The sequence below is a fragment of the Psammomys obesus genome, unplaced genomic scaffold, assembly GCF_907164565.1.
Source record: "Psammomys obesus unplaced genomic scaffold, mPsaObe1.curated_primary_1811, whole genome shotgun sequence".
Classification (NCBI taxonomy): Eukaryota; Metazoa; Chordata; class Mammalia; order Rodentia; family Muridae; genus Psammomys; species Psammomys obesus.
In genome coordinates, this window is record NW_026592586.1 from 1,364,596 (window position 1) to 1,392,464 (window position 27,869).

Genomic DNA, 27,869 nt, shown 5'->3' on the forward strand with positions numbered 1-27,869 from the left:
GGGCTTCTCCAGGGACTGAGAGTGACAAATACTCAATCCCCCAGCCCTTCCCCTTGACAGGCCTCCCTCCCCCCTGCAGAGGTGGCGTTCAGTGCTCCCTTTTGGCTCCTAGCACAGAACTCCCTGCTCAGTATCTGAGACAGAGAAGGGCAGCTGGTTGGCTGGATGGGCCACCCAGGTCTACCAGGCCACCCAGGTCCTCGGCTCCCCAGGGCCTTCCAGAAGGTATCTGAACAGGCCTCCCAGTTCTGCAGCTGTGGCTAGACTCCCAGTGGACTGCTATACCAGCCTCCAAGTTCTGTGGCTGCAGCACCACTGAGCTGAAGGATCGCCTACACTCACATTTACCCTGGCAGGCCCAAATCTGAGAGTAGAGAACAGGGGGAACCCCTGTGCTTGCTGATTAGACCTGCTAGAGAGGGAGCGTGCCTTCAAGTGAGTGTGTGCAGAGCCCCAGATTCAGGGTCCCTCTATGCTAGCAGCCAGACATCGGATTCCTCCTACCCACAGCCCCACTGTGGGCAACAGAGGGATCCTTGGGACATGGTTCTCAACATCGAAGCCCCTGTTCTGCTGGTCTACCTGTGAAGTCTAGGCAAACAACTCTTGGAGCCCAGACAGATCTAAATACCAGAAAGACAGTACGACAGGCCTGTAGGCCACTGAGGTATTCAGGGAATCTGCACATGCACATTGGGCCCACAAACAGTGTCAGCACCCACACCCCTTCCTGTGTCTGCATCCCTCCACCCCACATTCCAGGCATCTACACTCTCTAGCACCCTGTCCTTCAAGTCACACTTCTGTGTGTGCGAGCACACACACACACACACACACACACACACACACACACATGCCTGCACTTCTGCAACCACACCTTCAGATCTTCCTCCCTTAGCTACAGCAGAAACACCAATGCGCACTCTCAAACCAGTGGGCCTCTCTCATCTTCCTGAAGAATACTCCAGACACCAGAGAGAGATGGACCCAGTCTGAAGTACAGACTCCAGGAACAAACAGTGAAGGTTACAGATAAGCAGATGGCCAGAGGTCAGCACAAGAACACACCCCCCAAAAATCAGGACATCCTGACCACCAGCAATCCCCAAAATCAATGGATATTTCAATTCATCGAAAACACAGGAAAATGATTTTAAAGTATGCTTATCCAGTTATTAGAGGCACATAAAGAGGAAATGAACAAAGCTCTCAAAGAAATAGCCACACAAATGGAGGCAAATAAAGAGTGAACTAACAAAGCTCTCAAAGAAATACAGGCAAATACAGCCAAACAAATAGAGGCACAATAGAGTGGCATATAGAGAGGAAACAAACAAAAAAATAGAAGCCATCATAGAAAGACAGGAATCCACATTCAAACAGATGAAGGAAATGGTACAAGGCATGAAAACAGAATTAGAATCAATAAAGAAAACACAAACAGAGAAAATCCTGGAGCTGGAGAACTTAGAGAAAAGACCAGGAACCACGAAAGTAAGCATCACCAATAGAATACAAAAGATGGAAGAATATCAGATGCTGAAGATACACTTGCAGAAATTGATACTCTCAAAGAAAGTAAAATCAGAAAAATTCCAAACACAAAACATCCAAGAAATCAAGGATGCCATGAAAAGACAAAATCTAAGAATAGGAATGAATGAAAAGGAAGATTCCAGGCTCCAAGGTCCAGAAAATATTTTCAAAAAATCATAGAAGAAAATTTTCCCACCTTAAAGGAAGAGCTGTCCATAGACATACAAGAGGCCAACAGAACACCAAGTAAACTAGACCAGAAAAGAAACTACTCACATCACATAATAGTCAAAACACTAAATCTACAGAACAAAGAAAAAACTATTAAAAACAGCAAGCGAAAAAGGCCAAGTAACATATAAAAGTAGACCTATCAGAATCACACCAGACTTCTCAACAGAAACTATGAAAGCCAGAAGGGCCTGGGCAGATGTCATGAAGACTTTAAGGGACCACAGATGCCATCCCAGACTACTATACCCAGCAAAGCTTTCAAGCAACATAGATGGAGAAAACAACATATTCCATGACAAAACTAAACTTAAACAATATCAAAAACTTAAACAGCAACCCCGCCCTAGAAGATACTAGAAGGAAAACTCCAATCCAATGAAAATCACTATACCCCAGAAAATATAGGATATAGATAACTTCACAACAAAAAATCAAAAGAGAACAAGCAATGAAACACAGTAACACCACGAACTCCACAATAAAAGAAACTAACATTCATTGGTCACTATTATTTATCAACATCAATGGACTCAACTCTCCAATAAAAAGACACAGACTAACAGAATGGTTACAGAAACAGGATCCAACATTCTGCTGCATCCAAGAAACACACCTCTGCCACAAAGATAAACACTACCTCAGAGTAAAGGGCTGGGAAAAAAAATGTTTTTCGAGCAAATGGACCCAGAAAACAAGCTGGGGTAGCTATCCTAATATCTAATAAAATAGACTTTCAACTAAAATTAATCAAAAAAGATGAGGAGGGGCACTTCATGCTCATCAAAGGAAAAATCCACCAGGAGGACGTCACAATTCTGAACATCTATGCCCCAAATAAATGAAACATTTTTAAAGTTGAAATCACACATCCATCCCAACACCTTATTAAGTGGGAGACTTCAACTCTCATCAAGGGACAGATCATCTAGACAGAAGCTAAATAGGGAAATAAAGGCACTTACAGAGAGGTCCTAAATCAAATGGACCTAATAGATGTCTACAGAACTTTTCATCCAAATTCAAAAGAGTATACCTTCTTTTCAGCACCACATGGAACCTTCTCCAAAACAGACCATAGAGCAAGCCTCAGCAGATACTAGAAAATTGAAATAATCCCTTGTATTCTATCTGACCACCATGGACTAAAGTTGGCCCTCAGCAACAACAGAAATAGCAAAAAGCCTACACACTAATGGAAACTGAACAACTCACTACTCAATGACAGCTGGGTTAGATGAGAAATAAAGAAATTAAAGATTTCCTACAATTCAATGAAAATGAAGGCACAACATACTCAGACTTATGGGACACAACGAAAGCAGTGCCAAGGGGAAAGTTCATAGCACTAAGTGCCTTCAAGAAGAAATTTGAAACATCTCATACAAGCAACTTAATGGCCCACATGAAAGCCCTAGAAAAAAAAGAAGCAGACACACCCAAGAGGGGTAGATGGCTGGAAATAATCAAACTTAGGGTTGAAATCAATAAATTAGAATCAAATAAAACTATTCAAAGAATCAATGAAACCAAGAGCTGGTTCTTTGAGAAAATCAACAAGATAGACAAACCCTTAGCCAAACTAACTAAAAGGCAGAGAGAAACTATCCAAATCAGCAAAATCAGAAATGAAAAGGGGGACATGACAACAGACACTGAGGAAATCCAAACAATCATTAGGTCTTACCACAAATGCCTATATGCCACAAAAATTGAAAATCTAAGTGAAATGGACAATTTAATTTTCTTGATAGATTCCATTTATCAAAATTAAATCAAGATCAGGTAAGATTGAGTAGTCCTATATCCCCCAAGGAAATAGAAGCAGTCATCAACAGTCTCCCTTCCAAAAAAAAAAAAAAAAAAAAAAAAAAGGCCCAGGGCCAGATGGTTTCAGTGCAGAATTTCTAACAGACCATCAAAGAAGAGCTAACTCCAATTTTCTTCAAACTATTCCACAAAATAGAAACAGAAGGAACATTACCAAACTCATTCTATGAAGCCATAGTCACCTTGATACCAAAACAACACAAAGACCCCCCCCAAAAGAGAACTTCAGACTTATCTCTCCTATGAACATTGATGCAAAAATAATAAAATATTTACAAACCAAATCCAAGAAGACATAAAAGATATCATCCACCATGAACAAGTAGGCTTCATCCCAGGCATGCAGGGGTGGTTCAATATAAGGAAATCCATCAATGTAACCCACCATATAAACAAAGTGAAGAAGAAAAACCACATGATCCTCTCCTTACATGCTAAAAAAGCATTTGACAAATTCCAACACCCATTCATGTTTAAAGTCCTGGAGAGATCATGAAGAGTTTAAGTTAGCCTGAGTATAACTCCATTTTGAAATAAAGAGCCATCTTGACTGGGAGCTGAATTCAGGTACCAGGAAATATCACAGAATGTACACTTGGCAGAAAACAAAGTTAACTCCCCTAGCAACAGCCTCCAGGAAATAATACAGAATAAATGCTTCATAGAAAATAGAGACAATCTCCCTGGCAATAATCAATGGGAATTGGTTGAGAATCAGGTGGGAAAATTCTCCCCAGTGTTTCAGATATAGTTTAGAAAAATAGCCATGGTGATTATATGCTTTACCCATTGTAATTATATGCCTTAGCAATTGTGATTAAGTGCCTCAGAAAAGGTAACCTCTCCCCTCTAACTTCTACCTAATCTTGTAACATCAAGACATGCTTCCCGCCCCCGCTTGCTGTCCCATGTACCTCCCTGCTTGCTGCCATGGAAACCCCATGCTCACAGACTTTCCCTTTAAAAATCCTGCTCACTCAGAGCTTGAAGTCCACTTCTCTACTGCTGTGTCAGTGAGACTTGGGTCCCGAGTTCGACGGCTCTCGTAATAAAGCTCTCTTGCTATTGCATTGAATCGTCTCCTGGTGGTCTCCGAGGGTCCTGTAAACCTGGCATTACAATCAGAGATACAAGACACATACCTAGACATAATAAAGACAATATACAGCAAGCCTATAGCCAACATCAAACTAAACAGAGAGAAACTTAAATCAATCCCACTGAAATCAGGGACAAGGCAAGGCTGCCCATTCTCTCCATAGCTCTTCAACATAGTACTTAAGTCCTAGCTAGAGCGATAAGACAACTAAAGGAGATCAAGGGGATACAAATTGGAAAGGAAGAAGTCAAAGTGTCACTATTTGCAGAGGATATGATAGTATACATGAGCAACCCATAAAATTCAACCAGATAACTCCTTCAGCTGATAAACACTTTCAGCAAAGTGGCTGGATACAAAGTTAACTCAAAAAAAAAAAAAAAAATCAGAAGCCCTCCTGTATACCAAAGACAAAAGGCTGAGAAAGAAATTAGGGAAACAACACCTTTCACAATAGCCACTAATAACATAAAGTACCTTGGTGTGGCTCTAACCATGCAAGTGAAAGACCTGTTGGAAAAAAACTTCAAGTCTCTATAGAAAGAAATTGAAGAAGACATCAGCAGATAGAAAGATCTCCCATGCTCATGGATCGGTAGGATTAACATATTGAAAATGGCCATCCTGCTAAAAGCAATGTACAGATTCAATGCAATTCCATCAAAATACCAACACAAATCTTTACAGACCTTGAAAGAAAAACTCTTAACTTCATATGAAAAAAACCCAGAATTGCCAAAACGATCCTGTACAACAACTGATGGTCTGGAGGTATCTCCATCCCTGACCTCAAGCTGTACTACAGAGCAATAGTAATAAACACTGCATGGTACTAGCATAGAAACAAAATGGTAGATCAATGGAATCAAATAGACGACCCAGAAATAAACCCACACACTTACGGATACTTGATTTTTGACAAAGAAGCCAAAATCATATAATGGAAAAAAGACAGCATCTTCAACAAATGGTGCTTGTCTAACTGGATGTCTACATGTAGAAAAATTAAAATAGATCCATACTTATAACCCTGTAAAAAACTAAAGTCCAAGTGGATCAAAGTCCTCAACATAAAACCAGACACACTAAATTGGTTAGAAGAAAAAGTGGGGAAGAGCCTTTAACTCATTGGCACAGGGGACAACTTCCTGAACAGAACACCAACAGCATAGGCTCTAAGAGCAACAATCAATAAATGCGACCTCATGAAACTGAAAAGCTTCTGTAAAGCAAAGGACACTGTCATCAGAACAAAATGAAAGCCTACAGACTGGGAAAGGATCTTCACCAACTCTGTATCTGACAGAAAGCTGATATCCAGAATATATAAAGAACTAAAGAAGTTAAAAAGCAACAAATCAAGTAATCCAATTAAAAAATGGGGTACAGAGATAAACAGAGAATTCTCTGTAGAGGAATATAGAATGGCAGAGAAACACTTAATGAAATGCTCAATGTCCTTAGTAATCAGGGAGAGGCAAATCAAAACAACCTTGAGATTTCGCCTTACGATGACACATGCTGGAGAGGTTGAAGAGAAAGGGGAACCCTCCTCCATCGCTGGTGGGAATGTAAACTTGTACAAGTACTTTGGAAATAAATCTGGCGCTTTCTCAATTAGTAACAGCACTTCCTCAAGAACCAGCTATACTACTCCAAGGCATATATCGAAAATATGCTCAAGTATTCAGATACACAACAAGGACATTTGCTCGACTATGTTCATAGCAGCTTTATTCGTAATAGCCAGAACCTGGAAACAACCCAGATGCCCGTCAAGGGAGGAATGGATATAGAAATTGTGATACATTTGCACAATGGAATACTACTCAGCAATTAAAAACAAGGAAATCATGAAATTTGCAGGCAAATGGTGGGATCATCCTGAGTGAGGTATCCCAGAAGCAGAAAGCCACACACGGTATATACTCACTTATAAGTGGATATTAGACATATAATATAGGACAAACATATTAAAACCTGTACAGCTAAAGAAGCTAAGCAAGAAGGAGGACCCTGGGTATATGATCAATCCTCACTCAGAAAGACAAATGGGATGGATATTGGAAGAAGAAGAAAACAGGAACGAGGACAGGAGCCTACCACAGAGGGCCTCTGAAAGACTACTCAGCAGTGTTTCAAAGCATATGCTGAGACTCATAACCAAACTTTGGGCAGAGTCCAGGGAATAATAGGTAAGAAGGGGGAGATAGTAAGATCTAGAGGGAACAGGAACTCCACAAGGAGAACAACAGAACCAAAAAAAATCTGGGCATGGGGCCTTTTCTGAGACTGATACTCCAACCAAGGACCATTCATGGAGATAACCTAGAACCCCTGCTCAGGTGTAGCCCATGGAAGCTCAGTATCCAAGTGGGTTCCCTAGTAAGGGGAACAGGGACTGTCTCTGATATGAACTCAATGGCTGGCTCTTTGATCACCTCCCCCTGAGTGGGGGGAGCAGCCTTGCCAGGCTACAGAGGAGGACAATGCAGCCAGTCCTGATGAGACCTGATAAGCTAGGGTCAGATGGAAGGGGAGGAGGACCTCCCCTATCAGTGGCCTTCGAGAGGGGCATGGGAGGAGAGGAGGGGAGGGGATTAGGAAGGAATGAGGGAGGGGGTTACAGCTGGGATACAAAATGAATAAACTTTAATTAATACAAAAAATAAAAATTTTAAAATTTTAAAAAAAGAACTGAAAATAGAATTCTGTGATAGATTGCTTGCCTATATAGGCCATGGGTTCTATTTACAGCACTGCCAAAAAAAAAAAAAAAAAAAAAAGCAGTCAAACAAAAAAAATAAAACAAATATAAAATTAGGAAGGGTCTAGAAAGATAGCTCAGAAGCACTGGACATGCACATTGTGTATGTATCTGCATACAGAAAAAAATTCACACTCATAAAACAAAAAATAAAATTTTTGAAAGCTCAGAAATGTGCAACTTTAGAAAGAATTTGTTGTTTGAATATCTGTGAACAAACATATTTGTGAATAAAAAAATAAAATCCTTTTAAAAAGACCATCTTCCATATCCCATATCAGGTTTAACTGTTAAGACGTTTGTTTGTTTCCTGTCTGGTTAGACTTTACATTTTAAAGTGACAAAATCGAATCATACTGTAGGAAATGTAGTTATCATTGATAAATTTTTCTTATTGTTTTCCTAGTAAAAGTATATGTATAGTTGCCTCTTAAGCATTTTTTTTTTAATTGGCTTAACAGAGTTCAAAGCCACAGTTTTGTACTAGAACTCTGCTGAAACTCTGTGTTTGCTTAAAGAAACACTTCTAATTCTGTAAACACACAACAACAAACTATTTAGGTTCTACGAAAAGGGAAAAATCAATGACTAAAAGTCAAAAAAAAAAAAAAAGGAAAAAAGTAATATAGAATAGTTTGTATCACCACCTCCCTTTCCAGATGTCACCTTTTGAAATTATATATCTCAGGGAAGCATTTAAGAAGCCCATTGGGCTGGACATGCAAACATGCCTTCTAATGCCAAGAGGGTCATATTCCCTCAAGTCTGTGCTACATAGCAAGTTCAGTGCCTGCTGGGCCACAACGGTAGCCCCTGTTTTGAAAAATAAAGTCAATGATTTAGTGCTTGTTGATTGTACTTTTAAGGTCCAGTTGTCTAAGAATATGTCTTAAGCAGTCACGTTCCTGGCAATGGCTTGGGCAACACAAGGGACCCTTGACTCATAGTGTCAGGTCCTGGAGGATGACCCAAGTCATTCAGTCTCTTTGCTTCAGTTCCTAGGTTTGTATCAGAAGTCTTGAAGGTGCTGCCAGATCCGACAGCCAGGAATCCTAGGCTCATTCAGTCCCTTGAGACAACTGCACACAGCTTGGGCATAGCACTCTTGCTGGTCTGTGTCCCCTGCATCTGTGTCAGCTTTTGGGTTTTTCCAACGTTTTCCTGTCCCCTTTCCTATACAACAGAAGGCGTCAGGCCTTAGCTGTTGAATGTTGTTCCCTAACTGGGGAGATCACTGGGAAGAGGACCAGGGAGGAAAATCCATGAAAAGATCATTCAAGAGGTAGGAGAAAGAAGTGAGGAAGGATCCTGTGATTCAAAGACACAGGAGCCTCGGAGATGGCTAAGTGGGTAAAAGAGATACTGTATGGACTTAGTTCAAATCCTTGGTACCCACCTAACAAAGCCAGGAGCGGCTGTTCCTGCTGGCAGCCCCAGCGCTGGTGGGAGTAGGAGGATAAGAGGATCACTGGGGCTTGGCTGGCCCATCTAGATCCAGGCTCAATGAAATACCCTGTCTCAAGGGAATAGCATGGAGAGTGCCATGGGGCGTGATAGTGCAGGACAGCAGGCACCCTGCTCTGGCTGCTGCACATACTTGAAAGGGTCATGATAGCCAGTCTTTGCTACTTTGTGGGTTCTTCTTTTTCCCACCCTTCATTCCCCCAGTTTCACCTCTTAACACTAGATAGGAGAGAAACAAGGATAGAGGGGAGAGAGGAATTAGGAAAATCCCCGAATCTAATTTCTGTCTTTCTGTTTAATCTTTGACCATGGCTCCTAGGAAACTGAAACCCCTAAATTACTAACAACCACCAACATCCTATCACAGCCTGATAAGTCTTCAGAATTCCAAACGTCACACAATTGCAGAAACTATCTGCAGCTGGCAAAATCATGCTTCTGCCAGAGCACGAGACAAATCATAGTCAGCTGCCTCAGACAATCCGAAGCAGCCCCACACCCTTACACCTGGGATTAAAATGAAAGCACGTTTTTATAATATTTCTGTGTTTTTAAAGAAACCAACATTCCAAACCTGTCACTACAGGTCATGGACCTACACACATGTACATTCACACACATACACCACACACATATTCATAAATAAAGACATCTGGAATTCTGGAAACTCTTCAAGGCAACAGACTAGCTTTTTCTTCTCTTTGGGTTATTCAACTAGTCCAAAGTTTCAACTATTCAACTATTCAGACAACTCATGCCTGAGAGAACATACTCCCTAAATGTTTGCTTATAGAAAGAGTGAACCGAATAATCCAAGAAACCAGGGAGAGAGGCAAGACCATGGTGGTGCTAGGGTCTTTGCAAAACACATACCCTTATCCCAGCACTAAAACATTCTGCCTGACTCACCTGCCCAGCGTTCCTAAACTTAGATGCCATCGCCCCTGCAACAGCTTGGTCCACGTTGGCACTGTCAAAGACAATGAATGGGGCGAGGCCACCCAGCTCCATGGAGACACGCTTCACGGAATTTGCGGCATGGTGTAGCAGGATCTGCAGGAGTGTGGCAAGAGGAAAACACTGTGAACATTGAAATCAACATCCAGGGTGTTTCTGCCTGCATAGGAAGTCCCTTCCTCCTAAGGCTCAAATATCCAAAGACCGGTCAGCAGCTGGCAACTCCAATGAGAGATGACTAGATCAGGAGTTCATAGCTGGGTAGACTGTTTCCTGGGGGCTGGGTCTAGCTCAGGAAGGTGGTCATGGGGAAATGAGTTTGGAGTTTGGAGGATATATTTGGTCCTGTCCACCGTAAGGGGAGTGGCTCTTTCCCACCAATGCCTCCTGCCGTGTTGCTTCTGCTTTGTTTCAGGGGTAAAAGAAATGATGCCGAGTAACCGTGGACCAAAACTTCCTAAACCAGGAGCTGAAACACCCTCCAATCATCCCCTCATCCTTTAAGTTATTTTTCTCATGAATTTTGCAACAGCAGAAACTAACATATAAGGCTGGTAAGCCTGTTTTACAAAATGCCAGGCACATGTCCTTAATCCCAGAACTCAGGAGGCAGAGGCAGGTGGATCTCTGAGTTCGAGGCCATATTAATTCTTTGAGAATTTCACACATGTGTACAATGTATTCTTTACAGAGTCTTGTTTTGTTAGATTTGATTAAAAAAACAAAACAACAACCCACTAGGAAGGTGGGGAGGGAACTAAAAGCAGTTATTTACAGAAGGGGAGGAGGGACTCAGGGACACTGGGAGCTGGGGCAAGGCCGAAGGTGAACAATGCCAACACTGTCTTGAATTTTGAACCATAATATCAACTCAAAAAATACATGACAGGCCAAGTATGATGGTACATTCCTTTAGTTCTGGAACTTGGCAGGCAGAGGCAAATGGATCTCTGTGAGTTCAAGGCCACCCTGGTCTACATGGCAAGTTCCCGGACAGCCAGGGCTATGTAGACACTATCTCCAATAAAACAAAATAAAAGCATAAAATAGTAGTTGTATACACTGTACATAGAAAGCGTTACAATAACACCTGCATGACTCTGGCAGCACGTACCTTTCCTGTTGCTGTTGAGCCAGTAAAGGAAATTTTGGACACCAATGGATCAGTACATAGTGCCTCTCCCACTTCCTTGGCCTTGGCTCTAGAGCAGGGTATGACATTATAGACTCCTGGAGGGATCCCCGCCTGGTTTGCAAGCTTTAAAGAGAAAGAGCAAACACACCGTAACAAGGAGTGGACTGGAAAACAAATCAAACAGAATCAGAAATAAAGTTCAACCCGGAACACAATGTGAGACACAAGCTTGCCCCGGATCAGAGTAAAAACATACCGAGGAGAACCAGACATGGGATGTGTCTATAACCCAAGCTCTTGGGAGGTAGAGGCAGGAGGGCTCACAAGCTCAAGGTCATCTTCCGTTACGTCGTGAGTTCAAGGCCAGCCTGGGCTCTAGGAGACCCTATGCTCCAAAAAGATATATTACAGGATGGATAGATGACTCCGTGGTTATCAACATGTACGGCTCTTTCAGGGAACATGAGTTTAGTTCCCATCGCCCATAGCTTACCACTCCCCACCTCCAGGCATCCAATTCCCTTTTCTGACTTCAGTATAGACTTCCACTCACGTACACATGCACGCACATACACAATTAAATATATCAAAATTTAAAATATATTAATATCAGCACCGATAAAACTTTATTTCAGTTTTATATATATGTGCACATATGTGTGTGACTATGTGTGTATTTTTATACACACACAAAAATAAATGTAATAAAATTTTTATAAATATTAATATCAGCACTGATAGAAACCGTATTTCCGTTCCATATATATGTATGTACATGTGTGACTATGTATTTATATGTATACACACACATACAAATAACTGTAATAAAAATTAAAAAATATATTAATGTCAGCACTGATAGGAGCCTTATTTTAGTTCCATTATATATGTATTTGTAATGTATGCATATGTATGACTGTGCTTGTGTATATGAATACACACACACACACGTGCTAAAGATAAAACCCATGGTCTCACTCTGCAAAGCATATACTCTATGCCTGAGCTGTACTCCTAACCCTCTAAATAACACCCGAAACTATCACTCTTAAGGTTCACTAAACACAGTATTTTAGGTAGGGGTTTTGGCGCCACCTTCTGTTCAGTCGGCCAACAGTCCTGAGTTTTTCAAGAAAACTGTAGGCTCCAGGGTGGAGGGCGGAAAGGGTGTTTAGAAAGAACTCACAATGCTGCTGGCTGGTTCCTGGTGGGGCAGAGATGAAGAAAGGGAGGAACAGACAGGAGGAACCCGGCAGAGGCGAGGCCCTGGGGAGGACAGAAGTGGCCCCTGACCCCAGCCACCTGGGAACCTGGCCTTTCCCTGGCAGGGCTCTGGGTCAAGTCTGTCCCAAATTTGTTCTATTTTTGACCCAAAGTCTCTATTTGTAGCCCTCACAGGCCTCAAACTGGTAGTCATCCTCCTGCCTCAACCTCTCCAGTGTTGCGATTACTGGTAGTTTGTGGCTGTGGAGAAACACGGTCCCCTAGTCTTCCTGTAAATGATGTCCTAGTATTTGGGATTACTATCTCATTGCCAGTTTTATTCGTTTTAATATTTTGATTAACATACAAAGATATTCTCTTCATATTTATCGTTTTTGTGAGGTTAAAAACCTTACTAACTCAAGTAATCTCAACACTGCAGAGGCTGAGGCAGGAGGATGACCACCAGTTTGAGGCCCTAGAAGAGGTTCAACTAAGCGTAGAAGATAAACCCCAACTATAGGCTGGGTCTACAGATCGAATGAAAGGAGGAAAAGGCAGAATGCTGAGTACCAGCATTCACTTTCTTTTGCCTCCTGACTGCAGACACATTGGCCAGCCATCTCAGGCTCCTTCTGACATGACTTCTGGGCCATAGTGGATTATACCCCTTAAAGCCACAAGCCTCTTCCCATGTATCTGTCAGGTATTCGGTCACAGCAATGAGAAAAGTAGCTCAGACACCTCCAAAGGGCATTGTTGAGCCAAGCGTTTCTTTCTCTCCTTGGCTGTGAGGTGGCCATTTTGCTTTGCCATGCTGCTCTTATCATGGTGTTCTGCTCTACCAAAGGCACAAAGGAGGAGGGGTCATGGCCTGGAACTTCCAAAACCTACGAACGAAACGGACCTTTTGTCTTCATAACAGTGACGGAAAGCTGGCTAACACAGAGGTTCAAGAACACCAGAGAAGCATCAACTAAATACTAGGGGTGTGCAAATCACAGCTCCTTACAGAACTAAGACTGAGCAAAAAGGGAGAAGAGGAGGGTGGAGCAAGCATGTATCGGTTGCAGCCCTGCACATATGCACCTATAACTATTTTGTTATTAGTAACTGAACTAATAACAAAATTAGGAACTGAACCCAGGGCCTCATGCACACTAAGCCGAAACTCTACCACTGAGCTGTATCTCCAGCCCTGGTTTTTACATTTTATTTTGAGATACAGCCACTACCAGTTGTTTTTCTCATTGTTGTGACCAAGTCCTGACAAGAAGTAGTTTGAGGAAGGTGGGTTTGTGTTGGCTACAGTTTAAGCCGAGATGTACTCCATCACGGCAGGAAGGCAAAGCTGCAGGAGTGCAAGTGACGCTGTGTCCACAGGATCAGAGAGCAGCAGACAGGAAGTGCGGCCATGTTAGAAAACCACACCCGATGATACATCTCCTCCATCGAGGCCCTACTTCCTAAAGGTCCCCACAACCTTCTGAAGTAGCTCTGTCAGTTTGGGGCCATGCATTCAAACATGTAAAGTGTGGGGAACACTTTACATTCAAATAAGCACAGTGTCCATCTAAGTTACCCAGACTGGCCTTGAACTTTAGAATCTCCTGCCTCAGCCTCCTGAATAAGCTGGGATACAAAGGCTTGTAAAACCAGGCTAGTGACATTTAAGTGTTACATGAATTCTTTCGCTGGAGGCAGAATCCCAATGGATACAAAGGTTGGTCGACAAAAGAAAAGCATAAAAGTTACAGTGACCATCACAAGACGGTGAAGCCTGAAAACAATTAACGCAGCCTGGTACACGCACACCCTTTAGACAAAGAACAGTAGATGTGTGAAGGAAACGACGGGACCTGTGGATCTCTGGATCGGACAGCGTGTTCTAGGGATGTTACAGAGAGACAAATGACTGAGAGGCTACAAAGGCCGATACTTTCCCGGAGAGATTATTCTGGCTTGCTGCTGTCTCATGCTCCGGTCTCTTTGAGGTGCGTGTCCCTCACTTTGCTGATAGCAGGAGAGGCTGAGGACGTGCTAGAGCCCTTCATTAATTCTGTAAGGGTAGAGCATAAAGACACGGAAAGGGCTGCTGGGGTGCTCAGTGGGTATGGTGCTTGCTGTACAAGCCTGGAGGCCTGAGGAGGGCCCACATAGAGGTGGAAGGGGAGGATGGACTCCACAAAGCTGCCCTTTGACCTCCACGTGAGTGCTGTATTACACATGTCTACCCTCTCATCGTGTACACGTACACAATAATAATAAAACAAACATTTAAAAAAATACACGATGAAGCAAGTCATGGGAGCATCTGGGTAAGAGGGTTCAGGGAGAAAAAGTTCGTTCAATACCTGAGTTGAGGGTGAGGTTGAAGGGATATGAGGGTGGCAGGGGCCGAAGTGGCTCGAACAAAAGAATGAAGGGCGCTGACGTGAAGGTAAGTCAGTGAGTGCTGGGGTTTGGTAGGTGTATGGAGCCTTGAAGGCTAGTGCAGCAAATCTGCATTTTACTCCAAGTGACACGAGAAGCCATCCGAGAGTTTCAGGCAGAAAAGTAAAAAGATTTGACTGAATACAGATTGAACCAGGATCAGGTGTGGTGAATAAGAAAGCTTGGGGCTGGGGAGATGGCTCAGTGGTTCAAAGCACTGGCTGCCTTTCCTGAAGACCTAAATTGGGTTCTTAGCACCCACGTCAGATGGCTCAGGACCACCTGTAACTCCGCCTCCAGGGAGGCCAACGCCTTCTTCTGGCCTCTGCAGGCACTGCACAAACATGCACAAACATGACATATACTCACATAGAACACAGACATGCACGTAACAAAAATGATTATTTTTTAAAAACCTCCTAAATGTGAGAGAAACACCCATATTTTTAATGCAATGCAAAATAATGGATCAATATCACTTTTAGGGTATCAAATGTGACCAGCATTTTTTTTTTTTTTTTTTCCTGCTGAAGAGTGCAGGAAATGTGACATAGAACAGCTGCTATCGGACAAAGACAGATGCTCTCACTCACACAGCAGGAGACACAGACAGAGAAGGAAATTCCAAAAATGTTTCTTCCTGTCCTTGGGAAGCATTCATTTGGGCACATGCTTGGTTCTGCACAAACAGAGAAACTCACCTGAGCCAGGGCCAGGGCGGAGTAGGGCGTGTCTTCAGCTGGTTTCACCACCACAGTGCAGCCGGCTGCCAGGGCGGCCCCCACTTTCCGGGTGATCATGGCGCTAGGAAAATTCCACTGGAAGAGTCGGGGAAGGATGTTGAGTGTGTCGGCCGCCTCAGGATCCAAGACAAGGCAGGGCAGAGCCAGTCACCATTCCATTGCCCAACTGACTGGCAAACCTGTTTGCTGCTATGCGGGTGAGCTCTCATAATACCTGACCCTGGTCAGCTTGAGGGACTCTGGAGGCCAGAGTTCACAGAGGCAGGCTATAGTCTGGGAGTTTGATGCAGGACAAAACTATCTAGACCAATGTATTCTGTGAGGGCCACAGGTTGTATAGTTCTGTCACATCTCTGCACGCGGCAGTTGCCTCAGAGAAACTGGCTCACAAATGGACCCCAGGTGTACTAATAAAACTTTATTTATAAACACAAAGACTGAGCTAGATTTGGCCTGTGACTCTTTAAGTAAAATATTGCTGACGTGACTTTAAAAATGGCTGATGATTTACTTCCTTTCACACAATATTTATAGGGGATAAGAAACTGATATCAACAAATCTATAATAGAATAGAATAGAAATAAACAAATATATTTATTTAATAATGGTACAAATAAAAAAAAGTAAATGCCTATTAAAATTGACAAAATTTCAAAGGTCTTTCCAGAGGCGCTAGGCAACACCAGGATGGAGTCTCCATGCTAGGTCAGAAAAGCCAGTGTAAGGTCATCCTGTTTTTTAATGCATCAGGAAACATGACTTGTTTCCCACTGCACCTGACGCTGGGAATGTGGAAACAAACCTCTACATCCAGAAAAGGAATCAGGAAATCAGGTGGCAACGCTAGTGAGATGGGCACACCTGTCCATCAGGAAGAAGAGACTGCTTCCTGCCGCCCTACCCAGGCTCCCACCCTGGCACTGTGCCAAGCTTGTTACCTACCGGGGTGATGATTGCAGCCACCCCGATGGGCTGCTTGAGGACCAGCCCTCGCTTATCTTTGGCAGAGGTATAGATGATGTCTCCGTAAACACGGCGAGCTTCCTCGGAGAACCATTCTAGGAAAAGGGCTGAATACAGAACTTCTCCCTGGGCTTCTTTTAGTGGCTTTCCCTAAATCAAATCAGAAAAGGTCATGTGCATTGCCCTCTAGTAATCATCCATCATCATCATCATCATCATCATCATCATCATCATCATCATCACAACTCTGTGTTTCTAAGCTATTCAAAGTGGTAAAAACAACAGGGGAGGGGACAGGGAGAAAAAGCTATGCATTGCAAAGCTCAGAGGTTGCTGAGAAACGACTAACTCTGGTGTGAGTCTTAGGGATTGGAATGACGGGATAAATGTTCACAGCTTAAGGGTGGACACAGAGCACTGCGTAATCTAAGGCTTCCCGAATTGAGTCACTGTGTGAAATCTCTTACTCTGTGAATGAACAAATAGTGCAGTTTACAAACTCAAAAATAACGAGAAAATAAAAACAGGCTACCAGAAGAAAATAACTGGGCCACAGCAGCTGAAGTTAACTGCACTGAAGTTAAGCGGGTTAAGGTTCCAACACTAGGGGGCATAAGCCTCCATGGCTAGCTGAGGAGATCAAAGCAGTTGATGGCTGCTGGCGGACCGGGAGTAATTTTTATGTGAAGTGGGGACCACCGTAGGTTGCCCAGGCTCCAGTGCCTGGCTGCACACCCACTGACTAGCAGTAGCCGGACTAAAGGTAGTTAAAAGTGAAATACAGGACATGGAGTTGGGAGGAGACATGTTGAGGGTGTCCAAGGGAAGTTGGAATGGGGGAAGAAGGAGACTAAATAAATAAATATATAGTGAATAAATATATATTGTATACATGTAGGAAATTCAACAAATAATTGGGCAATATCATATTTTAAAAAAGAAAAAAATAAACTAGCTCAGCAGTTAAGGGCACTGGCTATTCTTCCACAGGTTCTGGGTTTGATTCCCAGCACACACGTGGTGGCTAATAACCATCTATAACTCCAGGACAGCCAAGGCTGCACAGAGAAACCCAGTCTTGAGAAAACAAAACAACAACAACAAAAAATACACAATCCCTCCCAAAACCAAAACCAAACCAAACCAAAAAACAAACAAAAAACCCCAACCAACCAAACAAGAAGAGTAGTGCATGGTCTCAACTGCTGAGCCATCTCTTCAGCCCCTCAAATCTAGTTTTTTCAAATTAGCAACAAATATGCTAGGGCACATAAATCTTGTTTTAGCAAATGTGTTCTCTGAGCACCATGATGACTCAATCCCTCGTCATCAAAAGATCCCATGTTCTTAAGCTGCAGTCAGCAGTCAGGGGAAGCCAGGCGCTCTCCCAAGCTCTGGTCTAACCACTCCAGGACTCTTCCTCACAGCAGCAAGTCAAGATCTTGAACTCACGCTCTCCGCTGTTATGATCTTGGCAAGGTCGTCCTTATTTTGCATCATTAAGTCATACCATTTACGAAGTAATGAACTCCTCTCCTGGAAGGGAAATGAGGCAGGGAAGCAATCAACTGGGAAACGCAAAAAGGATGGCTCAACAACCTTTACCCTCCCCCCACTTCTCCAAAGCACCAGCTACGTGTGCAGCCTCACACTTTGTGGAATAGTTCACCTCAAGTGCCGGCATCACCAGGCTGCAGGATGCCCCAGTAGCTGGAAAACATCTTTGGGTCTGTCTATGGGGGATTTTTCCAGAAGAGATTAGCATCTGGCAGGAAAAGGTAGTGAGGGAAGGGGATGAATTGGAGCAGGGTATAATGACACACATGTATGAAGTAGTCACCATGAAACCGAGGAGGAAGCTGAGGCAGGAGGATTGCTGGGCCCAGAAGTTTGAGGCAAGCCTGTATCAATTCAATGATGGATATATACCTGAGGATGATCTTCTGGTCGTCCTGCCTCTACCTCCTGAGTGCCAGAATTTTTGATGTGTGCCGCAGCACAGTTTATGGGGACCTGGGGGTCGAACCCAGGGATTCATGCACACTTGGCAAGCTCTCTACCACATAAGCCACATCCCAAGTCCAGGAAGACTATCAGACCTCCTCTCATTTGCCTGAACAACTTGTCCAATACAATAAGCAAACCCAGCATGTCATTCCGGCATTGTAATGCATTCAGTACTCTAAATTTTTACTTGTACAATCTAATTCCCCTTGTGGACAGAGAGCCTGTGTGTACACACGACACTGTTGACTCTAGAGAGTGTTCCTTTCCTATTCTGGACAGGCTGACAAGCTTCATCGCCTGGAGGATTTTGCTAAGGATAAGCCTTCAGGAGAAGATAGGTATCAGCCCTGCCTTGAAAGTACCTTACCACTGTTCTGCACCTTACCTGTTCTCATCTCAAAAAGCACCAAGTGTTCTTTCACCCAGATGAGAGAGAGCACATTAAAACCCAGGAGGCCTGGCTCTAAGAACTGAATATAAATGTGTCTATGGGCTGGAGATGTGGCTTAGTTGGTAAAGTGCTTGCCCGGCACACATGAAGCCCTGGGTTCCATCCCCAATTCAGCATAAATGTGGGCATGGTGGAGCATGACTAATCCAGGCACTGGGAGTGTAGGCAGGAGGATCAGAAGTTCAAGGGCATCACTGACTACATACCAATTTGATTCCAGCCAGGGCTACATAGGACCCTGTCTCAGGTCAAAAGTGACAGGGGCCTTTTATGTTCTGTGAATGGGTTACCATGTTTAGTGTGAGAAAGAATGAGAGCACATAAAATAGCAGGACTCTAGAAAGAAAAAGTAAGATTTGGGGCTGGAGTAATAGTTCAACAGTTAAAGCCAAATACTGTTCTTGAAAGAGACCAAAATTACATTCCCAGTTACTATGCCAGGTGGCTTACAACTGCCTGTAGTTCTACTGAGGCCTCTAGCCTCTGGGGGCACTGGCACTCACAAAGGCACATGTATGCACATATACATACACAGACACGATACACATGATTGGAAAAAAAAAAGATATTTTTAAGTAAGATTCTGCCTTTGGGTAGAAAAACGCAATACCCAGGTTGAATTTCCATAAGCCAGGGAAAGTCATGAATAGTCCTCATACTCAAAGCCCTAAGCATGCAGAGGATGTGATGGACTGTGTCCACCTCAAGTAGGTAATCCCAGATTCTCAGAACGCTACCTTATCTGGAGACAGGGTCCAAAGCCAGCTTGTCTACATTATGAGTGCCAGGCCAGGCAGGAATACGTGTGTGTGTGTGTGTGTGTGTGTGTGTGTGTGTGTGTATGTGTATGTATGTTGTGTTTGACATAGACAAACACAAACATTGTCATGGACACCAAAACACATCCAGAGAAGGCCACCCAAGGGATACAAGGAAACAGTCATCTAGAAACCATGTAGAAAGGTCTGCAATGAGTCCTGCCCTCATAGTCTTCAGAAGAAGCTGCTCCTGGAACACTTCGATTTTAGACATCTGGACTTTAGCTCTAAAAGAGGGCAGTTCTGTGTGTTAAGCTATCCCTTGACAGCATCTTGTCACAGCAGCTGTGGAGGGAGGACAGAGATTACCCTCTGTCTATGATGAAAGTGCTCCTAATACAAGTAGCCTTCTGAGCAGCCTAGCTCAGCAAAAGTCAGGACCTGACTGCTTCCTCTCATTGCACAGCAGGCAGGGAGCTGCGGCTTGCTATTGTGGCCCAGCATCAAGAGGATGACGGGTGACCCCACTGCACCTAGCCAGCCCAAGAACAGATCAAAAGCCTCAATTCCATGAGTACCTTCCACTGAATATGTACCGGTCTCAAATTGTCATAAAGTGGTACAATCCGAACTTGACAAGTAAGTTGAAGATGGCCTGTCTGCCCCAACTATGGTGCTGTGTGGACACGAAAAACTCAGATAGGGCCTCAGAAACCCTATCATGGTGGTGACACGTAGCTCTCACCCCAGCTCCTCAGCTAGACCCACCCAGTCTCTTCATCCACAGCATGACTCATGCTCACCTCCCAGGATTTTCAAAAGACCAAACACATCACCTGGGAAGCACTGGAAATAGCACTTAGCCTTCAAAGCTATCCACAGTCTTACTCCCTGAGGTTGTGACTTGCGCCTTAGATGGCAAAAGGGACTTTGCTAATGTGATCACGAAGGAAGTGGAGGCTATTCCGAATCGCCAGGTGGGCCCAATACAAACATAAGAGTGACTGTAATAGGATAGAGTCAGAAGACCCGATGCCACCAGAAAACCAAATGTCAGAGGTACGAAAGGTCACGGGTCAAGGCACATGGGAAACTTTAGGACCTGGAAAAGCCAGGGGAACAAACTGTGCCCTAGAACTTGTAGGAAGAACAAAACCTGGGCCATGGTGGCACACTCCTTTAATCCCAGCAATCAGGAGGCAGAGGCAGGCTGATCTCTCTGAGTTAAAGGCCAGTCTGATCTACATAGTGAGTTCTAGTTCAGCCAAGATTACACAGTGAAACCTGTCTCAAAAAACCAAACCAAACCAAACTAAAACATCAAAACAAAGTTGCACTTATAGGTGATAATATCAAACACCTTTTAAATTGCAAAGTAAATATATAAACCTTACATAACGTTCTTTCTCTTTCCAGATTATCAAATGTGGTAGTTTACCTGACATTTTTTTTTTTTGATGCCTGGGAATTTTTGGACAAACATAAACATTGCCAGTGTACATGGGATACAAAAGTAAATAACAATCTTAGGCTCAACCCACTTCCGGTTCTGTTCTCTGCTTCTCTGCTTCTTGGTCTAGTGGTCACATGTGGAGAGCTGCCAAGCGGTCTAGCCACCACGCTTTCCCACCATAATAACCCAAACCCCCCTGGACAGTGAGCCAAATTCAGTTCTTCCTCCTTTAAGCTGCTTCTGTCTGGCTGACACACATCCTCTAGTTTACAAGGTGGGAAAAGGTCATGAACACATGAAAGGAAAGATGTGAGGCATATGGACCAGTTCGGCTGCATCAGAGAAAGGAGAAAACAGAAGGCTGGGTTACTGACAAGCCCAGAGGCAGATGTTACACAGCAGCTAGACCTTAAAGAGCATGTAGACTGGGGCGGTGGGAGGTGAATGGGCCTTAGGGAAGGAAAGTGAGTTCACACTCAGGGCGAGTCAGCCACTGCAGACTCAGGGAAGAGGAGGGTGAGTCTCATTCCTGACTTGGTGCCCACTATTTCCTTCAGGCAATACTTCTGCCAAACTTCTCCCTCAGTGCCGTCCCAGCACCGAGGAATGCCTTCCTCAAGAAGGAGGTTCCACTAAAAAGTCCCAGGCTCTTGAAATCTCGGAGCTGAAACACGTCCATGCGTTAGGACGGAGGCCATGGGTGGATGACAGGATGATGTTGCCAATTTCAGAGGGGCCCCAACGCCAGATAGTCAGTTGCCAAAATACCAACAGGACTAGAAAAGTTCCCTGCACAGTGGCAGCCCTTGATCTTGGAGAGCCACTGTGAGTCTGTAAAATGTTGCAAAAGTATCAAAGGATCAGGCCTGCCCCACTCCCCTCCCTTCATGCCCATAGCTGAGTACCCAGGCAGCCCCTGCACATGTGACTTTAATATTTGTCTCTCTAGCCCAGGCTCACTTTCAAACTCCAGCCGATCTATCCAGCCCCCTACCTGAGGTCTATAGGACAGTCCATCACCTCAGAGGCACGGGTCCTGAGCTAGGCTCTAACATCTTACCCAACACTGCTCCACTTTCGTCTTTCCCCAGCAGTGAGTGGCGACTTTGCCTGCTCAGACCAAAAATGCTGAGGCCATCATTGTTATGGTTTGAGTGTGTCCCTAACTCCCCAACCCCAGGTTCCTGTGCTGGAGGCCTAGTCTTCGGTGTGATGCTGAGAAAAGGCAGCACCTACTCGGTGGTCTTTAGAAGGGATTAAAGTAGTATGCATATAACCATGAGTTAGACAGATGGTTAATATTTGGTTATTATTATAATATTTGGTATATTATTATAATAATATACCATTATTAAAGGGAATGTATGTGCCACACAGCATGTATGGAGGACAGGGGACAACTCTGAGGAGTTGGTTCTCTCTCTCTTTTCTGTGAGTTCTGAGGGATTGATCTCCAATCACCAGGTGTGTACAGCAACTACCTTTACCTACTGAGCTATCTTGATGGCACCTGGAGTTAGTTTGTCCAGGAGTGGGTTGTTATAAAAGCAAGCTCTAACACAGTCTCCAGTTTTCTGTCTGGACATATGTCCAGGCATGCCCCCACCATGATGACATCCATCATCAAGGGCTCTGCCAGAGGCCAAATCCATGAGGACCAGTGGGTATTGGACTTTGTGTATGTGCGTGAATCAAGAACTGGTTCAACTTGTTGTTCTCACTTTTTTTATTAATTAGAACTACAAATTTAAACAGTAAAATCTTAAAAATAGTTTTATCCATTCTTTGAGAATTTCATGTGGTATATTTTGATTGTATTGTCCCAGATCCACCCTGCTTTCCCTACCCACCCAACTTTGTGTCCTCTTTTTCTTTTCTCTTGTGTGCTTCCCATATATTCTTGGATGGGTGGCTTTCCACTGGACTGTGGCTGACTTACCAGGGGTAACACTCTTGAAGAAAACTGACTCCATCCTATTACACAACTAAAATAGCTCCTTGCCCAGGGATGGGTGTGAAAGTCCCATCTCCCTCTCTGCTGAGCTTGCACAGGGCTTGTGCGTGCACTCATAATTACTATATGTTCGTCTATGCAGCTGTCCTGCTATATTTGATGAACAGCGTTTCCTTGTACTCCTCCTCCAGCTATGGGGTTTTCAGTCCTTCTGCTTCCTCTTCTGGAATGATCCCTGAGCTTTGGGAGAAGGGGGATGCCATACAGGAATGCAGTGTAGGTGTTCCAGTTAGGGCTGAGCATTCCTCAGTCTCTTACTCTTGGCATCATGGCTAGTTGCTGGTCTATCTGTGCTAATGACCATCTATTGAAAGGAGAAGCTTCTCTGATTAGTGCAGAGAGGTGCATTAATCTGTGGATATGACAGCAATTCATCAAGGATCAGTTTACTACTGTGTCCATTTAATAGCCTAATAGAAGTAGGTTTTCCCACAGATTCCTGGCCTGCCAGGTATGGTGTTCATCTTGTAGAATTCAACTTAAATCCAATCAGAAAGTGCCTGGTCATTCCCAGGATGTTTATGCCACTACCTGTACCAGTGGGCATGTCTTGCCAGGCCAGTTGTCACTGTAGGGTTCACAGCCAGGTAAGATTGATTACTTTGCTCCTCTGGTAATGGGCTGTCTCAGGGTTTCTACCGCTCTGCTAAGACAACACGACCAAAAGCAACTTGCAGAGGAAAGGGTTTATTTCATCTTACAGTCCACCATCAAAGGAAGTCAGAGCATGAGCTGGAGGTGGAAACCTGGACATTGGAACTGAAGCACAGGCCGTGGAGGAGGGCTTCTAAGCTTGCTCCTGTGGTTTGCTCAGCCTACTCTCTTATGCACCCTAGGACTTCCTGTCCAGGGGCATCACCTACAATCGCCTGGGTCCTTCCACATCAATCATGAATCAAAAAATAAAAAAAAAGATAGAAAAAAGAAGACCTATAGGGCAATCTTACAGAGGAAATTCTTAATTAACACTCCTTCTTCCCAGATGGCCTACCTTGTGTCAAGTTTGACATAAAACCAGCCAGCACAACTGATCTTTGTCAGCCTCACACACAAACACAACACGTTAGCCATAACCTTTCCTTTCTTGATGTTCTCTGGGTATCATGTTAACATAAATCTCACAGAGAAAAACATTCCTACTTTTAAAAGTTCCACAGTCTTGACAAATTCAACACTTCAGAAGTTCAATTTCTTTAAAACATTTAAAAAGTCTCTCTAAAACATTGAAACTCTCTCCAAAATATCCCAGATCTCCCTGAAATAGCCAACGTCTCTCTAAATATCCAAAACTTTGTAAAATTCCAAAATATCTGTAAATTTCCAAAGTCTCTTAGCTGTAAGCTCCTAGGGAAAAAAAAAAAAAAAAGTTAAATACTTTCTTATTCCAAGAGGGGAGAGCCAGGCTCAGTCACACTCAGATCAGAGCAAAATCGAAGTTCAGCATCCTAAAGCCCAGTCTCGGACCTCTGGAGCTCACAGCCTTAGGTTTGGCAGCGGCCTGTCTCCAGCTCTGCCACCCACAGCCTCCACCGCTTATCTCACAGGCTCAGGCCTGCTCCACGCCACAGCTGCTGCTGTCCGTGGTGCCTGTGCCGTCACACTGGCAGCTCCAAAATGCTGCCACCTCCTGCTGCAAATGGGCTGCACTTTCACCAATGGCCTCTGCTGTGCTCTTTTCAGGCCCCTGCCCTGCCACACAGTGTCAAGCCTCGACTGCCTTCAATGACTCCACCATGCCTTCAAAACCATACCACCTGGCTAAGTCTTGGGCACTACCACCGTTGGCTTCCAGCACGAGACACAGCCTCAAGCAACCCTAGACCACCGTTTCTGTGTGCTGACCCTGAGAAAGCACCCCCAGGAGATTTCATCTCAGTGTTGCTGGTCTCTTTTTAACCACCACTAATTTCTCAGCTCCTGTTGGCCAGCACTGATCGTCCCAACAAAGCAAAAGTTTTGCTTCAGAGCTCTTAATTCAAAATACCACCTAAATGGCGTTGAGAGAGTCTTTAAGGGACTTTTAAACTTCCCTCTGAGAGTTTATAAGCCAGGCCTCCGTCGCGTGCATTGCTCTCAACATTGGCCTCCAAACTTCTACTGGGCAGCCCACTGAGCTCTGAGTACTCTGATTTTCCTGTCTAAAGTTCAAATGATACCACAGTCTTCCCGCAGATACAATACCTGTATCTGGTACCAATTTCTGTCTTAGGGTTTCTACTGCTATGCCGAAACACCATGACCAAAAGCCACTTGAGGAAGGAAGGGTTTATTTCATCCTACACTTCCGCATTATAGTCAGTCGTCAAAGGAAGTTAGGGCAAGAGTCGGAGGCAGGAATCTGGAGGCAGGAACTGATGCACAGGCCATGGATGAGTGCTGCTGACTAGCTTGCTTGTCATGGCTTGCTCAGCCTACTCTCTTATACTCCCAAGGACCACCTGCTCAGAGGTGGCAGCCACAATGAGCTAGGCCATCTCATACCAATCAAGAAAATCTCCTACAGGCTTCCCTACAGGCCAGTCACTTTATTAAGATTCCTTCTTCTCAGATGGCCCTACTTGTGTCAAGCTGGAAAAAAAAAAGTCCAGTCAGCACACATGCACAGTGCTGTCCAGCACTATGACAGCGATAGCCAGTAGAGGCAAAACTTTTAGATCTGTACCAGCTTGATACCTCTATGTCCTATGACTCAAACATTTGGTGTCTTCAGCAATAGGGTCTCACCACCAAGTTCTGGGAGGTAACCAATAGCACTGTCAATAGCCTTTAATAATATTAAAGACCTCTTTTCTAAAAAGTCATATGGAAACCTATCTTCTGCCATAAAAGATAGATAGATAGATAGATAGATAGATAGATAGATAGATAGATAGATTTAAAATGAAGTCACTCTCTAGCAGGATGGCAATGCTCTTACTAGGCACCACGGGCTAACAAATAAAAAGTCTTATGTCTTTTGGAGTTGTCAGCCACTGAGTTCCCATAGACCTCCAAACAGTACAGGCTATTATTGATCTTGGATTTCTGCCAGCTAAATCCACAGAAAATCAAAATTATTTTCCTGATAAAGTTAGCCTGCCTCTATTAACAAAAGCATAGAAACAAAAAAAACAAGCGCAGGCCAATAACTCCTCTTAACAGGCCTGTTCTTCCACCACCGCCCTCTAAAAGTCTCTCATCTCACAGTACTCCTGTCAGCGCCCTCAGTCAAAGTAAATCCGGAAGTCCTTGGAAGGTCCACAGGTTCCAAATGAAGCAGCCCCTTCTCCCTCAAGCTCCACGACAGTTCCCTGCACCTCTTCTTAGTTCTTGGTCTACTATGGGCCATAAGCGTCTCCTTGTTGTTCTGGAAGCTGAGTAGCCATGTTCCTGAGTTGCTCATGATCTCCCCTTACCTCTCCTAGTCCATATACCTGATATCCTCAGGAAGGCTGACCCTGATGTCATAGGAGGAAATGTGTCCTCTCCTAGAGAGGGGTGTTGAAGCCTTGACTCATCTCATTAGCGCCTCAGAATGAGACTGTGCTTGGAGATAGCCATCTGTAGAGACGTGATTAAGCTCAGCTAGGCCTTTAGTCAACAACTGGCCTCAGAAAAAGGACCACACAAACCCACATGGAGACAAAGAACAGTGTCTACAAGTTTGGGAGAGAGGCCTCAGAAGAAAACAGGCCTGCTACCATCTTGACCTGTCTTAGGGGTTCTATGGCATGACAAAACACCATGAGCAAAAAGTAAGTAGGGATGGGGGAAGAGTTTATTTGCTTACACTTCCACAACACTTCAGAGGAAGCCAGGACAGAAACTCAAACAGGGCAGGAACCTGGAGGCAGGAGCTGATGCAGAGGCCATGGAGGAGTGCTGCTTACTGGCTTGCTCTCCAACGGCTTGCTCAGGCTGCTTTCTTATAGAACCCAGGACCACTAGACCAGGGATGAACCCACCCACAATGGGCTGGACTCCCCCCCACCTCCACTGATCACTAATTAAGAAAATACTTTGAATACTTTTAATCCCAGTATTTGGGAGGTAGAGGCAGGAGGATCTCTGTTAGTTCAAGGACAACCTGGTCTACAGAGCAAGTTCCAGGATGACTAAGGTTACATAGTGAGACAGTGAGACAAAGAAACACAACAAAAACAGGAGAGGAAAAAGAAAAGAAAAGAAAAGAAAAGAAAAGAAAAGAAAAGAAAATGTCTTTTAGGCCTGCCTATAATCCAATTTATGGAAGCATTTTTTCAACTGAGGCTCCCTCCTCTCTATGACTAGCTTGTGTCAAGTTTACATAGAACTAGCCAGCACAGTCTCTAACTTCTGGCCTCCAGAATTGCAGGAAGACACAATTCTGTTAATTAAGCCACCCAAATGGCACTTTGCTGTGCCGTCCTCACAGACCTATAAACATGACCACACTGTATTCTGCACCTTGACCTTCTCTCTGACCTCTGACCTCTGGGCCTGCATCTGCCTTTTGCCCCTCACATTATTCATCACCTCCAGTACACGTCTTTGCTGAGGTAGGTGTTTAATGCTTGCAGTTTGGATCCCCAAAACATGCACCTCACGTGAGTTCTAGAAGGAGCTGGATCTTTCAATTTTGTTTTTTGTTTTTTTTTTTTTTTTTCGATTTTTAAAATTTTATGTATATGAGCATTTGCCTGTATGGATATGTACCTTCTGCGTACCCTCGATCCCCTGGAACTGGAGTTACAAACTGTTGAGCGTTGCCAGGAGAGGGCTAAGAACTGACCCCAGAGACTGCAAGAGCAGCAAGTGCATGTTAAAGGCTGGCCCGTTCTCCAGCCTCCCCCAAGCACCTCCAGA

At 44.0% G+C, this 27,869-nt stretch overlaps 1 protein-coding gene across 1 annotated transcript in view; it reads right to left on the bottom strand.

The window, feature by feature from the left end:
* The window catches only part of Aldh5a1 (aldehyde dehydrogenase 5 family member A1), a 38,157-nt gene that overhangs the window by 9,227 nt on the left and 1,061 nt on the right, over positions 1–27,869 (bottom strand). The window contains exons 2-6 of the mRNA XM_055614489.1: positions 17,815–17,898; positions 16,342–16,512; positions 15,357–15,473; positions 10,999–11,142; positions 9,837–9,980 (exon numbers count right to left, since the gene is read on the bottom strand). Coding sequence (XP_055470464.1) covers positions 9,837–9,980; positions 10,999–11,142; positions 15,357–15,473; positions 16,342–16,512; positions 17,815–17,898 — 660 coding nt within the window. The remainder of the gene's footprint in view (positions 1–9,836; positions 9,981–10,998; positions 11,143–15,356; positions 15,474–16,341; positions 16,513–17,814; positions 17,899–27,869) is intronic.